The following is a 26,820-nucleotide window of genomic DNA, read 5'->3' as shown; positions in this document are numbered from 1 at the left end:
GTGAAGATCTCACAACATAAGGGCTGTTGTTGAAACTGTAAGCTTGAACCATTTACTAAGTTGAAGGAGGTCCAGTCACACTTTGGCGGCCGGCTTTTTTAATTTTCGATTTCCCCACTTTCTTCTTTCTATATTTGAGCGCTCATATCGAGCGGCCGCCTTTCAGTCTGAAGTGCTACGATGACAATTTTAGATGCACCTTTCATGCCAACAAGTCCCCAAATAAATTGCGATGTGCAAATTGTGTCATTTTTTTATTATTGGTCGCTGTACCAATATGTAATTTTTTTTCTTTTTTCTCATTTTTTTTTCTTTCCATAACCTCTGGGACAGTTTGTCGAAGAGGTAATGCATGTTAGCAGAGTCACATATAAAACCACATCAATTAATGTGTTTTAGTAGTTTTGAGCAGCCACAGTGTGTCGTGATCCTTCAATCTTTTTTATTCTGAAACGTGTGAAGCGGTCTACCTTGAGAGGAGGTGAAAGAAATCAAGATTCATCTGCCAGCTGTGAGAATTCATTAGTCTTTGTAAGACGGGCCTCATCTTTCATTAAGACGACTATTCAAGAAGATACAACAGTTGCTTCATTGTACCTTAGCTGGAGTAGTCAAGGCAAGTTAAATATAATGCATATCATATGCTTTACAATAACAATGACAGAAAGGTTATAAGCATGTAAAGAATTTTCACCTCAACCAAACTTGTGGAGCAGTTTTAGTGTATCATTCACCAACGTATTAAGTTCTGGAACAAGTTTACGTCTATTGAAATAGACTCTCTGTGACCTTTCCTTTACATCTAGGTGATTTGCATTTTAGTCCCTTCCTTGTTTTGTTCAGTGATATGAAACGGCACTGCGCGATCCATATTCAAATATTAAAATGAGCAGCGGTGTGTTTGCATGTGAAATTAAGAAACAGAATTGGGGTTCAAAGGGTGGTCTTGTGCATGCTGATAAGTAGGAGGGAGGGGCCTCAGCAGGAGCTTGTTCTGCTTTGCACATGAAGAGGGAAAGGCCAATAATTCGGGGACCAAGATTAATGCAAAACACAGCCGGATGACTGAAATATTTTTAATAAATATTTTATAATACAGTTTTTATTATGATCAAAAATATTAAATATTTAAGTTTTTTTATTTTTCTACATCATCTTGATATGTGTCAAGTAAACTAAGATTTTGTATTATTTTTGTACTTTTATTTAACTTTTTTGTTTAACAGTGAAGACCACCCTTAAAGACCCCCTGTGGTCAATAATTGTATTCCTTTAAAACTAATCTTTGACCATAAAAAATTCATATAAAAAAAAAATGTCTTTGAGTACATTAAGTATACGCAGATATATCAATATGCAAATTAGCCCCAACTCCCCTCAATCGCACGCTGCGTGCGGTTCAGGCGCAGCTTAAACTGAAAGTAAAACTGAGATCTGTAACAGTAGTGCAGCCATCATTTTAGCCCGAATATATGCGGCGTCTTTGCATATGTATGCCTCTAACTGCTGGTCCACTGGGGTCAACTGTAGAGTTGATGTCATTGATAACAGGTTTATGACCTCATTAACTCGTCAGTTTCATACCGCATTTTTAAACTGTCTGTGGTAAACTGAAGCTTTATGAAGAAAATACTCAGCAACGGTATTAAATGATAAATTTGCACATGGTTTGTCTTGAAGCAAATTAAAAACACCACATAAACAAGATTAAAATTTGATTTTCACCACAGGGGGTCTTTAACCAGTATCATGAGTTTGTCCTTTGGCAGCATGAGGAGAGTGTTTAGGAAACCTTTTACCAAAAACTGTTATTTTTTGCGATATTGTGTGGAGAAGCTAGCAGTGTTCACCTTTAAACAAGCTGTAAAATTGCAGTAAAAGTTAAATGACATTGTCCTGCGAAGCCTTGCCATCTCAAAGTTCTTCTCAAAGACTAGAGATAGATAGAGAGAGAGAGAGAAAAAAAGAGAGAATCGATTGTTACTGGACAAATTGATGCGGTGTTTGTCTGGGAGCTCACAGCAGATAAAGTGCGGGCCGCTGTGTTTGTCTTCAGGTGGCCTTTTCTACGTGTGCCACATTGCCATTTTGATGTGTTAAGTTATAATGGGTGTCTGCCATTCTCTGCTAGAGCTGCCAATAAAATCACAGGAGGAGGGTATTAGGTGTTGGTGCTGCTATGGCTCTGCTCCTGTCCACCCACTCCTGGCCTCTCTCCAATCTCTCCTATCATCCTTTTTCTCTCCTCACTCACCTAAGACCAGTGTGTCATAGCAAAAGCAGGAGGAGCTTCTGTCATGCAGAGGTCAGCCATCGTTCTTGATGCAAACAGATCTGAGAGCACAGGAGGGTTTGTGTTCTTCCCTCTTAAAGGAACAGTTCACGCAGAACTCGTGTTTTATATTTTTTTGATGAGGGCAGACACAATCTGCAGGTTTAACAAACCCAAATCCAAATGTTTCCTAAACTGCATTAACAAAGCACAATGCAAATGTCTAAAGCTTTTCTGTAAATAATTGCAAATGAAGTCCCTTTAATGAGTCGCATACAGCTTACTTATTGATCGTCTCTCTCTCTCCCAAGTAAGACCAGCCACAGAGTGCAGACATCATTTCATGACTTATTGATGCGTTAAGAGGCGGCAAGCTAATAACAATGTCTGCTCGCCTGCCTCTCTCTCTTATTCTTATCTTCTCTACTTAGCATTAGGGTACTATTAAGCTTTAAAGATTGGGGTATGTAAAAAGATGCCTTATGGGCACACAGCTTGTGGCTGTTAGTTATCCGGTTATGCCAAGAGTCACAGAGCTCCTTAGGTTATGGCTATTAAATTGAGTCGCGGCGTAGAAGCCGCCTAGAGACATGAGACTTTAGAAAGGCAAACACTACTCCACCCCGCAGCCCTGGAATAAGATTTGCAGTCGACATCTAAGAGCTTGTTACAGGATCCATTTCATTTCTTTTGGCCAAATTGTATGTTTCCATTAAACAAATGAGAGCCTCTTTCTGCCATTCAGATCACAATTGTTATGTTTTATTGTTGAGCCTGGCAGAGGTGGATGGACATGCATCAATAAGATTTGATGTGCGGGTTGAGGAAAGATGGGATTGCAGATTGATCACATAGATTGGGTCATGACATTAAAGGCAATTGTACCTTGGTAAATTACATTTTGAGTTTTGTTCCCATGATGTTGTTATCTCGATTCGCAGATTCATCCAGGTCAGGGGTATTAACAACTATTCTGTATAAGCCAGGCCTGCATTACCATTATAATGATAGTCAGGAATGAAAGTGGGTCACCTGAATGGACTCAATACAGCCGTGATGGCCTATTTAATGTTTATGTTTGTATATACTTCAATGTAAAATAACATTTTCCACATATAAACAAGCACCATTCAGAAGCACTTCATTTGCGTTAGAATAGCTATTGACTGACCCGGCTTTCTTTTCAAATGCTCCTTCAATGCGTTTTTTATTTTAGATCTCTCTGGCACGTGAGCATTGAGAGGTTCACACAAGAGAAGAATAGTTGAAATGTCATAAGCTTTAAGTTCTGTTTCAAAGTAAGAACACGTGCAGTTTTACATGTTGTGTTAAAGAACCCAACATTTAAAAATTTTCATAAAATGCATAAAGGGATAGTGCTAAATAGGATAAATGTTGTTATCCTTTACTCACCACTTGTCATTTTAAACCTACTTAGAAACAAATGTATAGGATAATACAATGTGAGTTGCTTTGGATAAAAGCGTCTGCCAAATGCATAAATGTAAACCTATATGACTTTCTTACTACTACACAACAAAAAAGACAATATGTTGGTAACTGAACAACGGCGGTACCCAATAACTTGCGTTGGTTTTCTATACAATAGAAGTGAATGGGTATAACCGTTGTTCCTCTTCCCAACATTCCTCAAAACATCTTATTTTGTTATCTGCGAAAGGAAGAAAGTCATACAGGTTGGAAATGACACGAGGATGAGTAACTGATGCCAGATTTTCCATTTTTGGATGAACTATCCCTTATTGTTTTTTAGCTATTATAAGAATCCAATAATCCCATAAACAATAACCTTGTGAACTCCCTACCCTGTAGATGCTATTTCGTGCTTTAAGATTATTAAAAATCTACATCCTTTGTATAGCCAACAGCATATGTTTCATACCTGGATTAATGGAAAAGTGTCTACGGAAAAAAGCAGAAAGATAGAAGAAGTTAATAACCCATTGCCATCAGGAAAAGAAGGTCCCTCTCCTAATTTGTTTATAAAATAGTTGTGAAAATTGTATCGAGTATGAAATAACGTGTGGTCTGTCTTCTGTTTGCAATATGCTCTCTGTAGGGATTCTGCCAGTCAGGGGAAAAAGAGAATCAGGCAGTTAATTCATCTCTCTGCTTGAAAGTCTCATTAAAACGCTGATGAGTTTAAGGATTGCCTGAGGTAGAGAGCAAAAGAGAGTGTCGGAGTCTTCTTTATAGCTTGGCAATCTAACGCTCGGGGCTGTGCATCTGTTGGGTGCAAAACAAAAAGCAAATGGGCAATTCAATCTCCAATCAATAGCAGGCACTTTCCTTTTAAACACATCATGAATGTACACTTACTTTTACATGTGTTTGCTGTGCAAATGCCATGGCGCGTGACGTCCCGACATGCGGCTGCGCTAAATGAAGATAGAGCTTGCAGGTGTGGGAATTGATCTGACCTTTTTCATTGGCAGAGAGATATAAATCATTTTGAATGGACTATATTACGCATTTAAAGGGGGGACGCGTGGTATCCTAATTTAGATAGTAATGTTGGGCCTCACAACCGATACAAGCAGAAGGTCGCGCACTGTGAGAACAATCTATTTTAATAGACACGAGTTGGCAGCGTAGCCCGGAACAGTGTGCACACCGGTTCCCTCGTGCTGACTTAAACACACATAGCTGACAGCGTAGAACTGATCTACAAGAGCTGTTTATAGTCTGGTGCTTGGACAGGCCCTCTTCAAGCCGACTGCTGGGCTTCCTTACAACACCGTAAAGATGCGTTCGGCGGTTTTTGAGCGAAAGCGCAGCGGCGATGCTCGATGCAAATGGATCTCACCCAGTTCCGTCAGATTTGCATGTCTCTCGTGCTTCACATTTAAAATAGCCAATTTTAATCATCTTTTATTTTCATCTCCCCATAATTCCTCAAAGGCCCACCGTCCCACGACCAGAAGGACTCTCGCGGTGGCGCATAAATCATCTTCGTGTCGTGTTTTCATTAAGAGCCCAATTTGCTGGTGTTTTAAGATGATAAGAGCGGGGGTAAAGATACTGGCTGCGATTCACTTTGGTTTATCGTCGAAGGGGAGGCTGTGAATCAGCGGCGTGTCGATAAGTAGTTGCATTCAGATCACAAAGCAGACGCTCCCGTCGAGCTGACGGGGCACAGGGAGATGACGATGGTCTGTTTAATTTCAGATTAAAGCCAGCCGCCCACCCCTAAACAGACGAGATCTGAAATGCTTCGCTAATGTCCTTGAAGTGACTTAAAATGCACTTTTACTGTCGCGAGCGTGCATTCAGAGATATGTGCACTGTAATGGTGAACGTCGCTTCAGCACGGCTACTTGGCCTGTGCTGACAGTCTATCAAGACTGCACCCCACCTCTGATCTCAGATGAATAGATCATTTTCATTTCAAATGCACCATTAATCAAGCCGCAGTCGCAGCAATCAGCAGGCCCCAGCGCAGCCCAGAATGCAGCACATGCGTGCGGATGCATTGCGCAGGATGGGGAATAGACACACAAAGAGCGAAGGCACAGATGTCATTTTTCTCCCCAGCACCTCCAGGCCTGTGTGCTTCTGAGCCCCCGTGAAGAGGATGAATGGTCAGAAAACGGCAAATGGCGTCATTTCATGAGGATAAAGAAGGCGAGGACGGCCATCTATTCTTGAAATCCCACAGCTATGCATCCAGCTGTTGGGCAGGATTTAAATGTTTCAGTTGTTGTAGCTTCAGGGAAAACACCCTGTTGATAATTCTTATTACTTCTACTCTCATGCGTATTTCTCTTTGTCCTGAACCTGCAGTAATGAAGGCAGTGTCAGGACCACATGGGTATGTACTGAATTGCGGGTATTAAACTGTTGGGAGACCAGTTGGACAAAGAAAAATCCATTCTAAACTCACTTTATTCATCTTATTCATCTTAGTGGTGACTAGTCTAAATTTATTTCTAAGGCACACATTTACTTTACAGAGCAAGATATAGTAAGAAAAAATAAATAATGCAATTATAATCACAGGTCTTGTATGGCGATGACTTCTCTAACATCAGAGAAAGTTTCTATGAGTTCTGTATGAATAGTTGTGTAGGAGTCTCTTTATTTCATATTTTTTTATATAAAAATATGGGTATTTACGTCATACAATCTCTGGTGAACAAGGGTCAAAGTGCAGAAGATGGTGAAAAAGCAAAGATCAATTTTATGAAGATTTCTGACAGTTCAATGGCTCAGTGTAAAACATCCAAATTGACATTGATATTTCAGGTAACATTTACACTCACATTCATGCATTTGGCCGACACTTTTATCCAAAGCAACTTACATGCACGCACTGATCCACAGTAAAGCTGTCTAGTAACAGGGTATTAACATTTGAACTGGCTTATATTATACATTTACTTATTATTATTTATAACATATACATATCATTGATTTTGTGTTTAGAACTAAACTACAATGACTAAATAAGAAATAAACCTTCATTTTCAAAATTCCTCTAATATTTTCTACATTTTCAAGATTCTGTAGGGTGTATGTAAACGTTTATAAGTGTAAACGTTTGACCACAATGTGTGTATATACAGTAGATTATGGTCAAATATATACTGTTTATATAATATTAAGACACTAGTTTTCATTAGATTACTATTTTGAAAAGTTTATTATGTTTTTATCTCATCCTCTAAAAGATGTTTATCCTAATTTGTAAACCTGTAGTACTAGGTGTAGCGTTGGCTACTGTGGATGCTGGTGGTGTGCAGTTACTTGGCATTGCAATATTTTCTACGTATTTTAGCACATGTGGAACTCTGTGTCTGCCTTCTAGAGTTTTTGTATTCCGTTCAGAAATGTTTTTAATTAGGGACATTCTGTTACGTTTCTTATGATTATTATTTATTTATCATGTGCATGTTCCGTAAAATAACTCTCTAGTTTTACTCAGCCCCGTATCAAGAGCAAAGCCAGTGTGACCGATCATCTGAAAGCCTCTTTCCCAATGAACAAAAGTCTTCATTACAAAGCCTCATTGATTATCTTTGGCGGACATTTTTGCAGAGAGAGCAGAGATCCCAAGCGCTAGAGGCTACGTGGATTCAATGCCTCCCATTTATTTGAATTAACTGTGTCAATGATGAAGCGAGGCTTTATTCAACCTTTAATCAGAGCTAGGAAACGGTCAATGAAGTCAGGTATGCCCTTACAGTTCATTGTTTCACACTGAGGGCGATCCATGAAACACATCCTTACCCCTAGAGAGCATTGTTATCGAGATCACACTGTAAAACTGTGCTTTGTGGTTTCAAACATGACGTTTAGGGTGTTTACTTTGACCTCAGAAGGTCACTTTTTTATTATTGTTTAACAACTTCCTGTTAAGCGCCCAAATAAGGACAACCATCCTGGCTTAGGTCATCATGTTCCTTACAGAGGGAGCTGTTGAGCTAGAAATAAAAATGCATGCTTGTTACACAACTTTGAAAGCGTTGTTGTAGTATGGCAGTGACTAAGTTTAAGAAATGTATTTAAAATTGTGTATTGTATTCTGAGCCACCCCAAACATATTCTGATATTTTTTATAAACACATAGATGAGAATGAAATTAAAGCCAATGATTTTAGCAAATACTTATTTTTTCTCATTATAAACAGCCATTCTATCGCTGATCATTTTCTGAAATGTCAGAAATAAGGATATTTTGTTTATGCACTATCATGCTCGCTATGAAAACTGTTGGTGGGCTTATCACAATCTTTTGACCGAGCAACACAGACCCAAAACTTTCTTCTGTGCTCAAATGTCTTACGGCCGCTCCTCTCTGAGGTGTGCATGGCTGCGGCACGTGATAGCGAATGGCTTTGAAGCCGTGAATGAGTGTGAAAACATGAGTCAACCTCTCTTCCTCTTCCTCAACTGGTGCCGCTTCAGTTAGCTTCTCGTTCCTTTCTCATTTACCTCCGCGCACTCCTCTCTCTCTCTCTCTCTCTCTAGAGAGGCGGTTCACGCTATTATCTCGGAAATACCAGGCATTGAAATTCCTCTCTAAAGTGAAAGTATTCCCTTACATGATATACTCTGTTGCCGTGGTATTCTTTAGCTGGGGTTACGAGAGGTGATATTAAACAGGAAGATGATGTTCAAACATTGATGGATGTGTCTGGTGTGACTTGCTCTTGCCTGTATCAGACTTTAGGAGCGCTGATCCGCAATCCCCCTCAAATAAACTAATCTGTGAACTTTAGCAGAGTAATAAGCAGATAACTCCCACTCGACAAATCTCGCAACATGTTCTAAACCTCGCTCGTGTTTTATGATATAAACTTGTCTTCCCTAAAGACTAGAATGTGTTATTTTCTGCTGCATTAGAGGTTTATAAATAAAGTTATTTGAGGAAGATATTCATTTCTGGTTAAGTTGTGGATTGTCTGTTGGATTGTTTTATAAGGTCTTGAATCGCATAGTTGACCTTCATAACTGACGTCACTGTTTTTCGTTTAAAAATAATGACAGATGTCTTGAACATTTCTTATTTTCTTTCAGGATGTCAGAGGGTTGCCATCTTAGAAAGTTTGTATTACCGTTCTTTAATAACTTTGGAATGCGTAAGAGGCAAATCTTGATCTTAATAGGGGTGACGCATCACAAGGACAAATTTTATAACACTTTCAGATTGAGATTCTCCTGGATGGATCACAGCTTTTAGCAGAAACATTAACAGCACACACAAAACAAGAGACAACACAATATAACATATGGTCTATGTATATGCATATGTGTCACTATGACACGTGAAATCATAGTGTTCGCGGATGAATCCTCTTGTGAATTAATCAGCACTGCGTATTTTCTCACAGCTTCTGTTTCATACAGAAAAAATCAATTGACATCGGGATCTACTCCATTTGAAATGCGGCCCATTCAGTTAGCCCTGATTCAAGACATCTTAAGCTCTTTCCCCACATATTAGTCTGCCTACAGTTTCTTCTTTTGTTCCAAATGCAGAAGATGAACACCAGAAGCTGCATGCACACCAATAGGAACATTGGTCCAGTTGTGCTCTCTGCAGTATAATTTCATGTATTACTGTATTACATTTGGGCAATTCTATTCAAATGTCAACCTTAAGACATAAAACACATTTTTATAAAGGTTTTCACCATACTGATTTAGTCAGAATTAAGTATTTGCTGGTTTAAATAGCCATCTAAAGTCTAAAAGTTGTTAAAGGTTTAAAAGTTTTTCAAGCATATTTTTCCATATATTATTTTAATAACTTTTTTGTGGTCTGTGAAGAGCCAACCATTCTCCATTTTTTGTGCATTATTGCTTCTGAATTGTACAGTTTAACTCACACAAATCCTATATATAAGTTTACATATACATATGTCTCTCAAAAACGTGTGTCCTTTTTTGTCACATCCTTAACCGTTTATTTCTTTTCTCTTTTAAAACAGAAAATTTGTGTATTGACTGTTTTTTTTTAATGATACTTCATTCTCAATTATAAACAGATTATTCTCTATACTGGTAATAGATGCATTCTCTGAGAATTTATATTTAAAGTTATATTTCAAGTTATATTTGAAAAAAAATATATACTTAAAACCCATCTCTTCTGTGAATACTTGACAGATAAATGAAGAAAGAAAAAAAAAACTCAGCAGGTAGTGGTCTAGCTTTTGTTGAAACCAGTAACTTTGTATTGGCACTTAATGTATTATGGCTCCTGTATGAACTATCGCTTATTGCACCTAAACTCTTTGGATAAAAGCGTCTGCTAAATGTCTAAATGTAAAATGTAACTGTAAGTTGTGACTGAAAATGCCACACGCCGGACTTGCCTATTTCACTTTTCCCAAACCTTCAAAACATGTTGTTTTCCTCCGTCAAACATTCCATCAGTTTTCTTTAGCTTGTCAGCAGCCGTGGAAGGGGCACCTTCACCCAAGGGCATGTGGGTAGCATAGCAGTGGAAGTCAAAGGTGTATGTTTACCTAAAAATATCCCCCAGCGTCACAATCTTTTCACCGGAATTCCTCTCGCATAAACATGGCCCACCCACACCTTCTACCCCCTGCACAACACAGAATTCCTTCAGCCTCCCCTGAGGGTCCTAAGCCGACAGACCCTGCTTAAGGTTCACTCCTCTGCGGTGTGTCGTCCCTGGTTGTTTTCTTTCCAATGTTTCTCGGGTAGTTGTTTATCTAAGGAGTCGAGAAAATGTTGACGGATGATACGACCAGTATCTCTTATTGATCATTAGACAGTTTAGCGATTCCACCCGGTGGCATGTTTTAAAGGAGTACAAGTGTGTAACTTGAAAGCCATTCAGTCTTTTCTTTTCTAGAGGGCAGAGATCGATAGGTTCATGCTCTGTGTTTTACAGTTTGCTCTTCATCTATCCCTTCGTGAGTCTGAATCCTTCTCAAGTCTAGCGGAATTGTCACACCTAACGTTGACATCTAAACTTTCTTAAATATCAAAATGTTTTATAATCGTCTCCATTTGAGTGTCCTGCTGGGATGTTGTATCAGTTTTTTCTTTTCACAACGGCCGCCAAAAGCAATATGTTTTCTATAGCATATCAAGGAGTTTTATATATGTCCTTTTTTTAAGATTTCAATCGTTCTTTTTCAGGTCAGGGCAACAGTTGTGGCTTTGACCTGAGGATGTTCTTTTTTTCACACATTGCCAATTTCTATCTATCAGCTCTATCTGCAGTGTGAGCTAAATAATTGCATCCAATCCCGGTCCTTTTAGGGCCCAAGTTGTCAAGGGATGTCATTGAACCAAGGAGCTTCTCACAATAGAGTGGCGTTATCACCCGGCCAGCGCTGTTTACAGGATCCTAAGGGAAGCACAAGGGTGAAAGAACACTTTTATTTCCAGCCTCACCGCTCCTGTATAGCAAATCCTCTCCTGCAAAATGGGCATCCGCCGGAGTGAGAACGAGAGCACATAGAGGCTGACGATTCCCAATCACACGCTTGACGGCCGGCGGGCGCCGCAGACAGAGCTCACCAATGTTTGTGTAAGGTGTGCTGGCAATATGGTGCGAATGTGTAAATGGGATTTGTTTACGCTTTTAGGGTTTGCACGTTTTCTTTTTAATATCATGTGTAAGATGCAGTTTACGGAGACGTGCTGTAGGATTGTTTGTGTCTCAATAACAATGCATTTCGTGCATGTCCCCCGTCGTCATCTCCTTGTTTATCTCTTTGTATTGACTCTCGGCGATCCTGAAATGTTTTCATTACATCAGCTGGCATCTCCTTTGCTTTGCAGCTCTTTTGAAAGCATATTTCAACCTTAAGGTTTTTAAATACAAATGCTCTCAGATGATCAGATCGTTCAAATAATGCTTTAATTATGATGAAGCTCTGCAAAGCGAGGGATTTTAGGCAAACACGTATTAATATAATAAACGGAGCGAACGTAAAAGGATTTATTGCTTTTTTCTCCTCCATCCGATTAGAGCCCCATTGATGGCGAGTAGTAATTATGCTTAGCACAAAATGTATTGTGGATTTGCTATTGGATTTAATTGATTTGTGCAAAAACTCTGCGCTGTTTGTTTGCTTTTTTTTGAGATAATAGTATTTGAAAAGACACTAATAGATGCAGACGTTTGTCCATTCCTTTAGGTATTTATTGGAAGTCTCTGCCCGGACTGCACAATTATATTCATGACATCAAATATTTATTTTATTTCCTACATTTTGCTTTTCGAGAGAAAAAGTCTTTCAGTTAAACACCGTACGAGCCAGATTAGTAATTTTGCTTGTTTTGTCACAACAAGGATATCATCGCAAGTCCTAGTCCAGGCTCTTGTCCTGTCCAGACTGAACTATTGCAATGCGCTACTTGCTGATTTTGCACAACCAGGCCTCACATATAATCCAGAATGCAGCGGCGAGAGTGATCTTTAATGAACCGAAGAGAGCACACTTCACTTCTCTCTTCATTAAGTTACATTGGCTCCCTATAGTCGCTCGCATCACATTGAAAGCTCTGCTCTTGGCCTACAAGACCACCACTGGTTCGGCCCCCATACCTTCACTCGCTAATACAGACTTATGTACCCGTCAGATCCCTACGCTCTGAAAATGACCAAAGTCTTATAGTGCCTTCCCCAAAAGGGAAAAATCTCTCTCACGTATCTTCTCTGGATCTGTTCCACATTTGTGGAATGATCTGCCCACTGCTACAAGATCAGCAGATTCTGTCGCCATCTTTAAGAATCGGCTGACAACACATCTCTTCCGTCAGCACCTGACCGACAAGTTCTTACTTCTATCTCTTTTTTACTCTTTCTATCCTTAAAAAAAAAGCTAGCTTTGTATACTGTGGTAGGCTATGTGAGACCAGTTTTACTGCGCTTAGCCTTTTTGTTGTTCTTATGTCGTTCCAATAGCTTCCATTGTTTATCTCATTTGTAAGTAGCTTTGGTTAAAAAAGTCTGCTAAATGTAAATCTATTTCTGTTATGACGCACCTGAATGGTCTTTGTGTAGCTGTACACAGTAGGTGCACTTTGTCTTTTGTACTGCCATTACTATGCCATTTCTATCTAGTTACCTTCGCTCAGAAGTAGAGTAAGTTCCAACAGATTCTTAACAAACTGAAACAACAAACAAGTTTATTGCACATTAACTAAAAAAGAAAGTTTTTAATAAAATAACATTGTTTATTGAAACTGTTTGGTAGTTACAGAGTTATTGTAGTTTTGTTTTTTTGTTTGAATACAATACTAATAATACAATAATTCAAAATTATTAATATATTAAGATGGAATTTAATTTAATATCATTTTAAATTAACATTTTAATACAATAGTAATACAAAAATCCATTATTAGATTAATAATATATTAATGTTATATTAATTTAATGTAATATTTTAAATATATATATATATATTTAGAAATTTTGTTAGGTTTGCCTTTTTTTCAGAAGCACTTCCGGTTTCAGTTTATACTTATTTTTTATTATTATGATTTTTCAATCGTACATACCGTATATACTGAAATATTAAAGATATTTGTTTAACACTTTAAATTAGTGATTTAGTTTTTATTTATTTTCAGTTAATAATTTAGTGCCTCTGCTTATTTCCGTTTAATCCAGGGGCCACAGTTGTTCAAGTAATATTTAATACAATAATTGATTTGATTACTATAACAGAAATGTTTTAATAGTTTTAGTTATTTGTAATAACCGTTATTAGGCATCCACAGCACTTTGGTATAGAGATATAAAGATTGAAGTCAAATGTCTTTTTTTAGTTTTCCAATGAGATGCATGTTTTTATTGTAAAGAAAGGTTATTGGAACAACTAAATTTTACCTTCTAAAGTTAATAAGGTAGAACTGGAGAGGGGATAGTTTGGGTATCTGTAACGTCTTTATTTTAAGGGTCTCTTGAGCCTCAAACTCATTACATACCAAATTAAAAGGCGTAATCTGGCTGTACCCTGTTCCGCTTTTCTCTCCAATTGAACTTTTGTATAGCATGAAAACAATGAACTGCAGTCTAATTGGAGTTTAATGAAAGTTTCCCACTTTCCTGCCAATTATCAGTGTACATATGTCAAGTGATGGACCATAGCTTCATACCTAAACCTCTTTAGGCACCTCATCATTGCCATCACTTGCTCTCTCTCTCTCTCTCTCTCTCTCTCTCCCCCTTCCTCTGAGTCTTTTACTGTTTACTCTTTTACAAGGCACATTCATCGAATGGACACTTACATACCATCCGTGTGTTCAAGCATGAATTCTCTTGTGTAATTTACATCCTCGTGTGCAGAAAGATAAAGAGAAAATAATTCTATTGTAAACCACTTAATGGTTGTTCATGTGTGACCTTGTCTTTTGTTTTATGCTTCGTACTGGGGCACACGGTTCGGAAATAAATCTCAATTCACTCTCTATCCGCAAAGCATTGCAAGCCACAGTGTTGAAATATTGATACACCTTATCTATAAATCTTATGGCAAAATCGTGCCCTCCAACAAAAGCTAGAGATAATGCTGACACCCCAACATTAGAGCTGATGATTTGGTATTTTGCAAAGCGCATCTTCTTTCTTTTTATGACAAGCAACGTTACTACATGGCAGTTTATGGCTGGATAAGATGGGACAGAGCTTAATGAAATAGACCTCTCATGTCCCCTGACTCTGAGAATGAATGTCTCAGAGCAAAGCCAGGACAGAAGGGCAGGGCTCAGCGACACAAACACCAGACTATAAATCTTTCAGACGCAGACTGAGGAGTTTGTCTTATTGTGTAATGCCATCATAGTGGGCACTAATGCTGTGTAGTCCTTGATCTGTGTATTCATAAATCACACACTGATGCTATTCACATGCAGGTTTATACAGTCATCCCATCTTTCTGCAAAAAAATCTCTGACAAATATGCAACCTGGTCCTTTATTTATTTTTGTAACCTTTGCTCTTGAACATAAAGGCATATTAAATGGACCTGCAGCTTGATTTTCAATTTTAAATACTGTAGCACAATTGGAGGTAAACGGTGTATAGAATAAAAAAATATAGATAAATGTAGATATGCACTGGACAGTAAGTGCACTAATGCACACAACACAAGTAGGCTATTTTGTGAAAAGCATTTCTTCTTACAAAGAAGGTCATAAATGAAGACAATATAGCCTATAGTTCTGCGTAGGATTGACATTTATTTTACTTTAAATCCATGTAATTACATTTTAAGTACATTGACATAATTGTAGTTAAGAAAACAACTTTGTTTTGCTCATTACGCTGAACTTGATTCGATGTAACATTTTATATGATTTTTGATGAAATATTTCAATTTACCAATTGAAGTAATTTGTTGAGCCAACTTTTAATTTTTTACAAATGAAATTGAATTGCTTCAGTATAATGCAATTTCAGTAAGAACATTTTTCTTTAAATCTTACAGAAATATCACAATGTGGCATCTTTGGATTGTTGAACTTGTGCGTATGCAGTTGTTGCCTCTAATTGTGCACAGATGGCATTTTGTAGATCAGTTTGTCCTGTTAAATGGAAAATAAACATTTTGTTCATACATGCCTTCATTCTTTCTTGTTTGTAAGAAATCTACAACTATCAGCCATGAAATGTTGTGATAGCGCCATCTCTATTGATTTGTTTTCTGAAGAAGAAAGTCGTACAGGTTTGGAATGACATGAGAGTGAGAACATGATTTTTTAGTTCATTTTAGTTCATTTGAGGAACTATCCCTTTGAAGCTCTCCGAACATTTATATCATAAAAAACAAATGGGTGTGGCATTGGAAACTTTGGTGAAGTATCCCTAAACCTGAGCAGGCGATGGATGTTCAAGATGTGATAGAGTCACATTGACAGCAATCATTCATATAAATTGCCACGTCCCAGGAAAGGTTACTGTGAATAGGACAGGACTCTTTGAAGCTTTTTTCTCCTTTCCAGATTATGTAAAACGAGCACACTCAAGTTATAAATGCAGCAGCGCTGGTCTCCTGTAAACAGTGTTATTTTGTTGTTAATCTTGCTAATGATATCCCAAAAGGACGCCTGCTTTATTCTGCTCTTGCTTCTATCAGGGCCCTATTAAGTGGAGGAAAGTTTCTTCTGAGACACACAAATTTATTGCTGAAACGCAGAAACTGACCCATCAAGGGCCCATCCTTTCAGAGTTACATCAAAAGAAATATAAATATTTTCCTCTTATTCTAATTTTACGTTTGAACCTTTTTAGCTGGAGTAACATTCCAAATCCTGATAGTTTTGAGCAGCTCAGTTTTTTTGCAGTAATGAAACTAAGCAATTAATTTCTTAAAGGTTCGTATTGGGAAATATGCGAAGCATCCATTCCACGATTCTTTCCACATTGTAGTCATCGCAGCCTTTATTTTGAGATTTCTTCAGCATGTGCTCCCTGGTGTTTGAGTTTCATCAGTGTTGAGGCCTGAGAGATAAATGAGTCAGCACGGTTAAGAGCTGCCTTTTTCTCAACCTCGCTACTCCCCAGCACAAGCCCGGAGAGCAAATCACCAGACTATCTCGCCTATCCGTCTCCATCATCTGCGTACCCACAGTTCTCTCTCTTTCTTTTTCTCAAAAAATTGCAACATACTATCAGTGTATTTTAAACCAATAGCGTTTTAGCTTTAAAACCATTCTGACACGCTTGAAGCATCACTTTAAGAGCTTAAAGTCATTCCCCTAACCTCACTCTCTCTCTTTCTTTCCCGTAATTTGTGGTCCTTCACAAGGTGTGTCCTCAGACAGGATGATAACCTCAGCTTTGTTAGCGTTGATTAGGGGACAGTAAATCCTCAGTCGTGGGCTTTCTCCAGCGTGCTGCTAATGACACAGAGGTTACCCTTTATATTGTTGTTAGGGCTTCGGGTAGATTTGTAGCTGCTGCCACTTGTGCTCCTGCTTTGGCTTTATTGTTGAGAGAGAAAAGTTAAAGCACATGTTATTAGCCTCGACCCTGAGAAATAAACAAGATTGAACCCTGTAGCAAGGCTGAACAGCTGGGTATATGAGGTTTTTCACCTGACTTGCACTCCATAAGTCCACAATTAAAGGAACAGTTCAACTAAAAATAAAAATGATGCCATTATTTTCTCGGTTTCTTGTGATTCCAAACCTGTATGACTTTCTTATGTCTGCAGAAGACTCAAGAAGATATTTTGAAGTATGTCGGTGACCAAGCAACATTGTCCCTGTTGACTTCTTCTATTGAGATTTCTAACAATATATATTGTGTTCCACTGAGTCATATACAGATTTTTAATGACATGAGGGTACTAAAACATATTATTGTTAAATTTAAGAATGATGATGTGAGGCTGTAAGTGACGCAAGTCAAAGACAAATTGCAAAAAATAACTTTCTTACTTAGTCTTTTTTTCTTGTTTTCCAGTAAACATGTCTACAAATTCTTGAATCAAGATCCATTTTCTTGATGAGCAAAATGACCAAATAAAATAACTCTTGTTTTTAGTAAAACTCATCAACAAAATGCATCTTGATTTAAGAATGTTTAGACAATTCTACTGGAAAACAAGAAAAAAACGTAAGAAAGTGATTTTTTTGCAGTGCATAAAAACCAAATGGATATGCAACTAATAAAGTCATTTGTCTTCACATTTTTGTGGCACAGAATAATAATTTTTGTATTCATACATTTAATGAGTGACTTCTACATTTTATAATCTACCAGATACAACAAAATTATTCCAAATACTACATAATTATATTCCTGACTGTTTAAATGTCCATATACCGTAATAGTTGGGCCCTGCTTACACTATAAAGGCACAAATTTTATTCTGATTGTTGTCGTTTTTTCTTTTTCATCGCTTGTTTGTTTGTGTCATGGGCTTTTTTCTTTGTATATCGTTTTGTTCTTTTTAAAAAAGATGTTCCTCTCCTATCCCACACTGACCCGTCTTGCAAATAATATTATTAGACTTCGCTATTGATATACAGTCTAAAGTCTCAGTCTAAAGTTAATCAGAGCGGAGCTGAACTGAGGCATTTTTAAAGAGCTGGATGTGACCTAGATGTTTCCCATCAGCCCCCTCTGAGAGTGTTTGTCCACTCTAAGACCCGTACACCTATACTCATGTCTCCGACGAGTCAGAGTTTTGACCTCCTTGGGCTGCAATCATTCGTCAATAAATCTGAAAGCCGTACACCATACGAGCGAGACTGCACCATGGCTGCGTCTGCATCCCTACTGATCCCCCTAAGACACTGCTGGCGCTTTGAAGTCCAGACTTGAAAGGACTACAGTGAGTGCAGAGAGAGACAGAGAGCAGTAAACAGTGATTATGTGGAGATTAATGAAGCTGAACCCATGCTGATGTCTTTCTGCCCCCGGACAGTGTTCAACCCCAGCAACACTTACATACCTGCTCATATCTGAGCACACCTGCATGATGTACTTGACAAAGTGTGCTTGAGCAAAAAAACGATGAGTGGAACAGGATAGCTTGTCTATTTGAAAGTCAACTATATATTTAAATAGTTTGTTTCTTTCTTTCTTCTTGCATCGAGTAGTGATTTAGATGCATGTTTTTTCTTGATTTTGAAAAATTACTTTTCTCAAGTTGTCGAAAGTTTTGAAGTTGACATGGCAACCCTGTTGGCAGTAACGTCAGTGCATTGTGTTAAATAGACTTCATATCCAAAAGTTTCTGAGAGCTGAGTGAAATTACTGGACTTAATATGTTGCTTGTCAAAATATTGAATTTTAAATGTGCTGGAGTTCATCAAACACCATGAAGTAGGCAGAAAGCTGCCGCCTACACAGAATAAGAGAAAAAAAATATTTTACACAGGTTTTTTTTATTCAAAATTTACACATAAATTAATGGTCACGGATTTGTTCCAAATGAGTGCAAAATGTTTTATATTGTCTTGCTGGATTACAAAAGAAATTTCTCTGTAACCACAAAAAAGCAGCATATTCCCAACTCATTGTTGTCTTTTTTTCCAGTGTCTGCTCAGATCCTGAAAGCCAGCCTGGACACAATGGAACGTCATATCCAGAGGCTGGAGAACGACATTCAGAACTTCCCCAAGACTGATGACAAACAGGATAAGTTTGTTGAAAAGATGTCGATATCCTTTGAGTGCATTTACTATTGTTTTTAAAGGGGCCATGTATTGTTCTGGGTTGGGGTGTTAGGTCCTCTCCTAAAATGCTAAAAGGTGATTCCTTGCCCAATTGGATGCGATAAGTATTATAAGGGTTGTGTTGGAGAATGGCTGTCAAAGTTAGATGTTTATCGGTGGTCTCCTCGTCCTCACGTTCTCTAAAGGGAGTTCAGACTGGGAGCTATTTATACTGTCCAACTCCTCACAGTCTAATGTAGGGTACATATCCCCCTCTGCTGTTTTCTTCCCCTTCCCATGAACTCATCATCTCTCAAAGTGCCTATACCATTTTGATAACTGTGCAGGTTCACTCAGACGTGAGCGCTGGTTATTCTCAAATCAAGTTAGATTCTGCGGCGCTTCTCTGATTTCGACGCTGAGGAAGTTAGATGGTTGTTTGACTTTTCCTCTTGACGTGTGAACGTTTTTGGCTTTCAAAACCATGCTGATTTAAGGAAGTTTGACTCCTGCACTGGTTTTCTTCTCCGAGTGACGCCTTGACTTTTATATTCCCACTGCGATCCTCCGCGGTGTTATTAACTATGAGTAAGAACCATTAATCAGTGACTTATCAAGTGTGAAAGTCTTCCCATATGTTCTCCTAGCACAGAAAAGACAGCGGTTAACCTTATTTTAGCTCTTTGTTCACAAGCGCAACGCTTAGATTTATGGGGGGCTTACTTTGCACTTTGGGTGGCATAAGAGTAATAGCTTCAGAACACATAAAATATCAGCTCGGAGTCAAATAGGTTTGTATGATTTAAAGCGGTGATTTAACGGTGTTTCTTGAAATCTGACTTCTATGCAATGTTAAACGTGCTGGCTTTTCATGCTTAACATGGTCAACTTGTCAAAAAACGAGTTGGACGTATTACGCAGCATTTCTGTGCTTGATACACTCCCCCAAGGTTCGTATGGGTTTCGGAAAGGTTCTTTCGAACATGAAATCCCATTACGTAAGAAATGTTCTTTGTCCCTTACTGGGCAATTCTCCCAAAAAAGGATGGCCATGACAAGGCACAAGAAATAAGCCGCCATATTGTCAACCGAGGAGCGATAGGAAGACCATCAAGATTGGCTGCGCTGCGTCAAGATTGGCTGCGCTGTGGGCCTGCAGCTGCAGCTTGTTACTCTTGCGATAGTGAGAGAAGTTGTTCTATAGATACTCAAGATTAATGTCAGATTGGCAGAAACCGGACCTTTAAAAATATTGTGCGTTTCTTGCCTGCAGTGCGCCGTGGAAAACAAGGCGGAATACCTTTGTGGCCTTAGTGACAGTGTTTATTAGAAGGACCGAGGGAGGATCGGAACTTGAGGGAAGGGGAAATGGAGAGGTGCGCGGGTATCGGGGCCTCGCATCGTCCCCAGAGAATTATAAAAGCCATCCGGGGCCCCGAGCGCAAACGCGGCCACATCTCGCCTCTGTCTCGACCGATCTCTCATCACAGCCGGAGATGAATACGGTCACATCCATTTGATGATTCAAGTGGAGGTTTTCTTAGCTGGGCGAAATAAGAAAAGATGAAGAGAGGCTGGTGAAAGGAAACAACTCCGCCTCCATTGTGCATCAGCCGCGATTCGTTTTCAGGAGATGCCGACTGACAGCACGTTCAAACACAGCTGCGCCAGCTATTTTGCGCATCACAGGGCAGACATTGTCACGGAGCTAAAGAAGGCCAAAAGCTGTTTCACTCGCCCATTGTGGACACAGGGGTAGATGCCCGAGAGGGAGTGATTGAATTTGTGAATGTGGAAGCGTGCGGGCGTGTGTTTGTGTATGCGTGCATTTGTTTTTTTCCCTTCTGCTAGCTGCACTCCATTGCTCTCCATAGCAACAGGCTTCTAGGTCCTCTCTTTATGGGTTCAACCTTACCGTGACCTTTTGACAAATGAGTTATGGTGATGCCACTTTGCAATCACAGTAAAGGAAATGTTTAAAAAACATTTGCTTTTTGATTCACAGTTGAGGGTTTGTTTTAAACGGGGCGGAAGAGGTAATTTGTGTGACTAAGAAAATAGACAGATGTTGTCTTGTTTACAATGTGTTCGTTGCCTGTAGATACTCGTTCAAATCAGACTCCTCCAGGTGGGCACTGTCAGACACTTCTCAGGTTTTCATCCTTTTCTATGCACTGTAGCCTTGAGACCCGTGTGATTTAATCTACCCTGAAATCACATTATTCTCTCTTGTTTCTTTATTTTTATACTCTCTTGTGCTCCAGGGAGACCCTAAACAACACAATTGTGCCGTTTCATATGCAGAACATTTGTTTCTCTTCAGTTTTCATGGCAGCTCAAACAGCAGAGCCTGTGAGATAGAGAATGAACTGGTATGTAGCAAATTTTCGGAGATAAAAAGGCATTAACTAGAGAGAGGGGGCGAGCAGGCGCGGCGGAGGATTCATGCCTAGGTAGGTGTCAGCTTTTTTGGGATGTAATAATGACGGTACACGCACTCATTTCACACTCCTCAGAAACTGTGGAGGTGACATTTTGCAATATTAAAAAATTTCACCAAATATGGGAATATCATATTAGATTCACATTAAGACGCTTAAGACTCTGGAACAAATATGCATTTATTAGCTTACATGGCAATGCGCACTTGATATATTGATTCATTAAATACAAATGATTGTGGCACCAAAACAAGGCCCGCTTGAAAATGCAGCACGCGCACTGTTGCAAAAGTGAAATAAACTCTCGGTATGAAGAAGGGTTAGTTTTTTAGAGTCAAATAAAAGAATTTGCTTTTATTACCCACTGTTCAACATTCCCTCGTCGTCTTGCGATATGAATATGTGAGAGTATGTATGTTTGAAATATTAGGTAAGCTATGGGGGACTGCTTGTAGATGCGGCGTGTGTATTTGGAAGAACGAAATTGACTCGCCACCGCGTGTGGATTATTTAAACAGTGTTTGGTACTAAAGATCTACGTGCATCATAATTCACACTACCTGCTAACAGTGAACGTTTTTTCTTTCTTCTTTTCAATTTAAGTGTTTGAAGAATATTATCTGCTGTTTGAAAAAATCCTCATAAAGGCATTGGCAGTCCGGAGACTTTTTCTTTGCATAATTGCATTTCATATACACAAGATACACAGGCATACATTAAAACCATGTAGTTATTACAGTTTCACTCTCTAAACCCGTCTCAATAAAACAGAGGAGCTCACGTTGATACACTGCTTTATTTTTTCCGCCATTACTGTAATGTATGCAAATGTGTGAGTGGGGTGTTTGTTCAGCAGTTTAGTGATATCTATCTATCAGAATTAATGGCACCCCACAAAGGCTTTGAAATGAACTAGAGGCCCCAGGAGAGCTGTAACTCAGCAGCAGGCCGGCGCTGGTGGGGTAGGGATGCTGTCGGTGGTCTGCCTGGGGACCGGGCTTACTGGGAGCTTAATGGGGAGCGGAAGGGTTGCAGCGACGTTCGGCGTCCATACTGAGCTTTGATGGATGAGGGAGCCTGTCTAATATATCTCTTTCTGCTGTAATTCAGCATGCTGATATTTTACTTAACCTTTGAGCTCTCGAGAGACTGAGAAGCACCAATCATCTGGCCAATTTCGTCCATAACCATATATTTAATGGCACAGAACATGCAGTAGGCAGCGGCTCAAATAAATACAAATGCTGTGTTTTATAGTGAATGAAAGAAAGTACTTTAGATATGGATTGATGGATTGTGTTGATATGTTTGTTACAAACAAAAAATCTGACTTGACTTATAACCACAGTTCACGTATTTCTGTTGAAATCCACAATAATCACTTAATGTTTTTCAATTTTACACATTTTTTATTAAAAAAATTATGTAAAGAATTTGTTTTAATTGATTGAATAAAAGGGATACTTCACCCAAAAATGAAAATCCTGTCATTTACTCACCGCCGAGTTGTTCTAAATCTGTGTCTTTGTTCTGATGAACACAGAGAAAGATATTTGGAAGAATGCGTATAACCAAACAGATGTAGCCCCCATTGACTCCAATAGAAGAACATTTTTCTTTTTCATTTATTTCTTATGTTGAACACAAAAGAAAACATGTTGATGAAAATTGGAAAGCAAACAGTTCTGGGGCACTTTTGACTACCATTTTATCTGTTCTGTATCTGTTTTATCTGGTTAGAAGCATTCTTCCAAATTCTGTTCTTTGTGTTTGTCAGAACAAAGAAATGTATACAGATTTGGATCAACTCGAGTAAATGATCACGAAATTTTCATTTTCATATCCCTTTAATCAGCATCATTAAAACAGGGCACTCTGTAAATCTATAAATAATAAATAAAATTGCTGATATTATAATATTCTTTTTAGGCTGAGGTAAGGTTGATTTTTTGTTCACTTTGCAAGATTAATGCACAAATAAAATGCAATGCATTCCTTTCACCTGCCAAGCAGTAAACGTACCATTCAGATAAGAGGGTGCAGTTCCTTTAAAGACTCCCTGAAGCTTTACGCTTTATTGTGCTTCTCTTTAAAATGCCTATAAACAAATCATCTCTCGTTGCTGCTGAACACAATGCCTTGTTAGATGGAGGAAACCACAAGCCAAGGGAAGTGCTAAACAAGTCAAACTGTTCATTGGAAATGCTTGATTTTCTTGTTTTCTCAACCTCTGCTTTCAGAGGGACGTGTATCGAGCTGACCTGGGCCTGCTAACGTAAACAATCATTAAAGGCAGAGAAATACCGAAGACCATTGTTCTTTTGTGCGCTCTGTATTTCGTTTTGAAAGGCTGCGGGTGCGTGCCAGTTTTAGTGCAGACCAATGCTCAGCGGGATGGTAACACATGAATCCCAGCATAGCACCTCTTACGTGTTGTATTCTGGCACGCGTTCCCTTTGTGTTTTAATACCTGCTGTGGAAATGCACTTCCCGTTGCTCGGGGCAGCGACGTGTGATTGGTTGAGAGGAGCTGAAACACGCACGAGTTGCTGTGGGAAGCCATTTCAAACAGCTGATGTAAATGTTAAGACGTGAGGTTTCTTAGAAACCTTTGCTCGCGTGAACGGCCGCAGGTCTGCTCCTGAAGATCTTGTATGTGAGTTGAGGAATGATCGGCACTGCGGTTTTAGCATTGGGTCTGTAGCTGTTAATAAAACGATGAAGATGTGTTTGCTGCAGCCTCTCGCTCTTGTTTGTGTCTCAGCTTAGTCTCAAACCCCTGTTAATTATGGAATTAGGTCACCAGAATGTGGTGACATTCACCGCTGGTGATGTTTACCTCACTGTAACTCTCCACGTCTCCCTGTGGCTCGAGCAAAATTTGCTCGGCAAAAGAATAGCACGCGCAATTCGCACATTGCATTATCGGTCTCACAGTTTATCAGAAATTGATGTACGTCCCGACTACTGTAAACAGATGAAAAAGAGTGATTGATTCGAACCCTATGTTTGTCTTCCTCCCCGTATTGTTTATTCCTGGGTTGTGTTGTCTTCGGAGGACCGCATTGTTGGGAAACAATGGCTAACTTTAATTCACCACGTGTCACAGGAGACATTAAGATTTTAATTAACAAATTCTAATTGGTCATGAAGAGAATAAACAAAACAGAGACCGAATAATAACTGCAGTTCCGGTGATGATAGTCGTAAAGAATGCAAAGGCCGGAGTCTGAGCACGAACACGCTTGGCACACTCGTCTGTGATTATGTTGCTGTTGTGCGCAGATTTGTGTTTATTGGGAAATGGCATCCAAACCATGTGTTTTGTGTGATAGGATTTTGCATATGCTAATACATTTGATTGCCTTGATGTGTGGCTGGGTGGGGGAGTCTCAGCACGGACGAGAGAGGCTCGATAACTGCCTCTTCAAATCCCATCCTCAAAGCTTCCGCCATTCAGCGCGCTTTAGGGAGGAGGCTGCGTTTGTTAAGCCGTGATTAGATGGGTATTTAATGGAAAATCAGCATCACTGATGCAGAATGATGCTGATTGTTAAAGTGCTGTTTTGCTTTGGCCATTTGTGCTATTATTGCTGTGTTTAATTGATTTAGTTGACATCTGAGAGTGTGTTTTAGAAGTGTAACTTTAGTGGAGAATGGAAGCATTTTGAGGGGGGGTTTTCTTGAACAATATTTGTGTCAATTTTTTATAATTCAATAGCAAACATTTTTTTGTACTGTATGATATCTAAATATTTACTTTGACGAAATATAGTTCACTACAATATAAGACCCATTGACTTTCCATTTCCATTTTTATTCCTATTATGGAAAGTCAATAGGGGCTAATTTAGAAGTGAACTACTCCTTTAAGAGGTAGATCATTAATTTCAGAAAGGTCCGACAAAATGTATTGAACTAATGAAAAATTAATTGAATTGAGTGGTTTTAAGCATAAACCTAATATATGGGTAGTTGACAAATATATCTTAACTGTGTGATGTGGTGTGATAGATATAAACATTAAACATATAAAATAATATATTGTTTAATAGTTTGTTTTCTGAATTTTGGACACATGTACGGTACATTTGTCAATTACCCTATATATTATAAATATTTACAATTTACTCACCCTGTGACTTTTTTAGAGATTTTATTGATAATAACTCATTGCATCTTTTAAAATAAATGGAAAATAAAAAGTCAGATTTGAAAGAACATGGGTGAGTACAGTGAACTATCCCTCTAATATCTTCTTTTTGGTTCTGAAGTTAGTATTTCTTGCTTAAAGGATGCTTACAGTCCAGTCCAAGCTACAATGCTAGTTTTTTCATGAAATATTGCAGCGTTAACTGTAAATAGTTGATCAATGTGGGTCATTGTCTTTTTAAAATTCATGTGCCCTCGTAATCTTCAGGTAAAATCTGAAAACGCTCTTCCGTCCTGTAGTGGCTATCCATCTTAAATTAGATGCTAGAGCATCCATTAACTCCTCCCCTTCAACTCTCAGTCTGCTGCCAGTTTCAATTCAAAATGCAACAGCTGTTTTTATACATCCAATCAGGTCGCAGAGAAATATGTAAGCCACGCCCCCTTTTTCTCATTCGAAATTCCACTTCACTTTAAAATGTTAATTAATAATTTAAAAATTATCGCACTTTACGATTCACAGGGACTTTAAATACTCAAAGAAAGCATGCCAAAGGTATTAAAAGCTGCAGTATAGTTCTTCCTCTTTTAAGTCTAGTTTTGTGTATTCAGTCAATGTACAACCAGTGATGATGGGATATAGTACTCATTTACAAAATGGTAACAGCATTTATTTCCACTGTGCTATGGGAAAGAGGCCCCATCTTCATCTGCCTGATATAAGACCTTCAGTCCATCAATGTCTCTCGTATTACAATCCCTAAAGCACAGGCAAACAGTTCAAATCATTCCGCTCTATGCTCGGCTGTCTTCACACACAAGTGTTCTGCTGGGCCTCAAGCCCCCGAGACCCTGCACTCTACTCTAATGAAAATGACACTTTAAAAGGGATTGAGCATATTTCAGCGATCGTATTTCATAAATCAAATTTCCGTGATTGCCTGGCCTGATTTTTCTTAGTTTTTCAGTCTCAGTTAGTCATGGAAACGTCTCTATGTGAGTTATCATTACGCGTGTGAATTGTCTGGAAATTCAACAATCACTGTCTCGTTAGGAGGGAAAAAACTAGAGCTTGATTTGGCAGGTCCATTAACCCAGAGCTCAAGGCTGACATGGCCACTAAGACTGAGGTTGACAAGCATACTACTCCCAGGGCGGAGGTGGAAGCCTTCAACCGACTCAACCTTTCTCTCTTCCTCTGTCTTTCTCTCTCTCTCTCTCTCTCTCTCTGTGTGTTTCTATACATCTCTCATTCATGTCAGGGAATCAATAGGATGCCTTATCCGCTCTACTGTATGTAACACACCAGCATCATACAATATCTAGTGTGTA

General features: G+C 38.8%; 1 protein-coding gene across 7 annotated transcripts in view; it reads left to right on the top strand.

Annotated features, from left to right (window-relative positions):
* diaph2 (diaphanous-related formin 2) overlaps positions 1-26,820 on the top strand; it is a 367,005-nt gene that overhangs the window by 255,204 nt on the left and 84,981 nt on the right. For all 7 annotated transcript variants that reach the window (XM_056769322.1, XM_056769321.1, XM_056769323.1 and 4 more), the window contains one exon: positions 18,777-18,901. In XM_056769322.1, the coding sequence (XP_056625300.1) occupies positions 18,777-18,901 (125 nt within the window). The remainder of the gene's footprint in view (positions 1-18,776; positions 18,902-26,820) is intronic.

This window comes from Triplophysa dalaica, chromosome 16, assembly GCF_015846415.1.
Source record: "Triplophysa dalaica isolate WHDGS20190420 chromosome 16, ASM1584641v1, whole genome shotgun sequence".
Lineage (NCBI taxonomy): Eukaryota > Metazoa > Chordata > Actinopteri > Cypriniformes > Nemacheilidae > Triplophysa > Triplophysa dalaica.
This window is presented reverse-complemented; position numbering and strand designations above follow the sequence as displayed.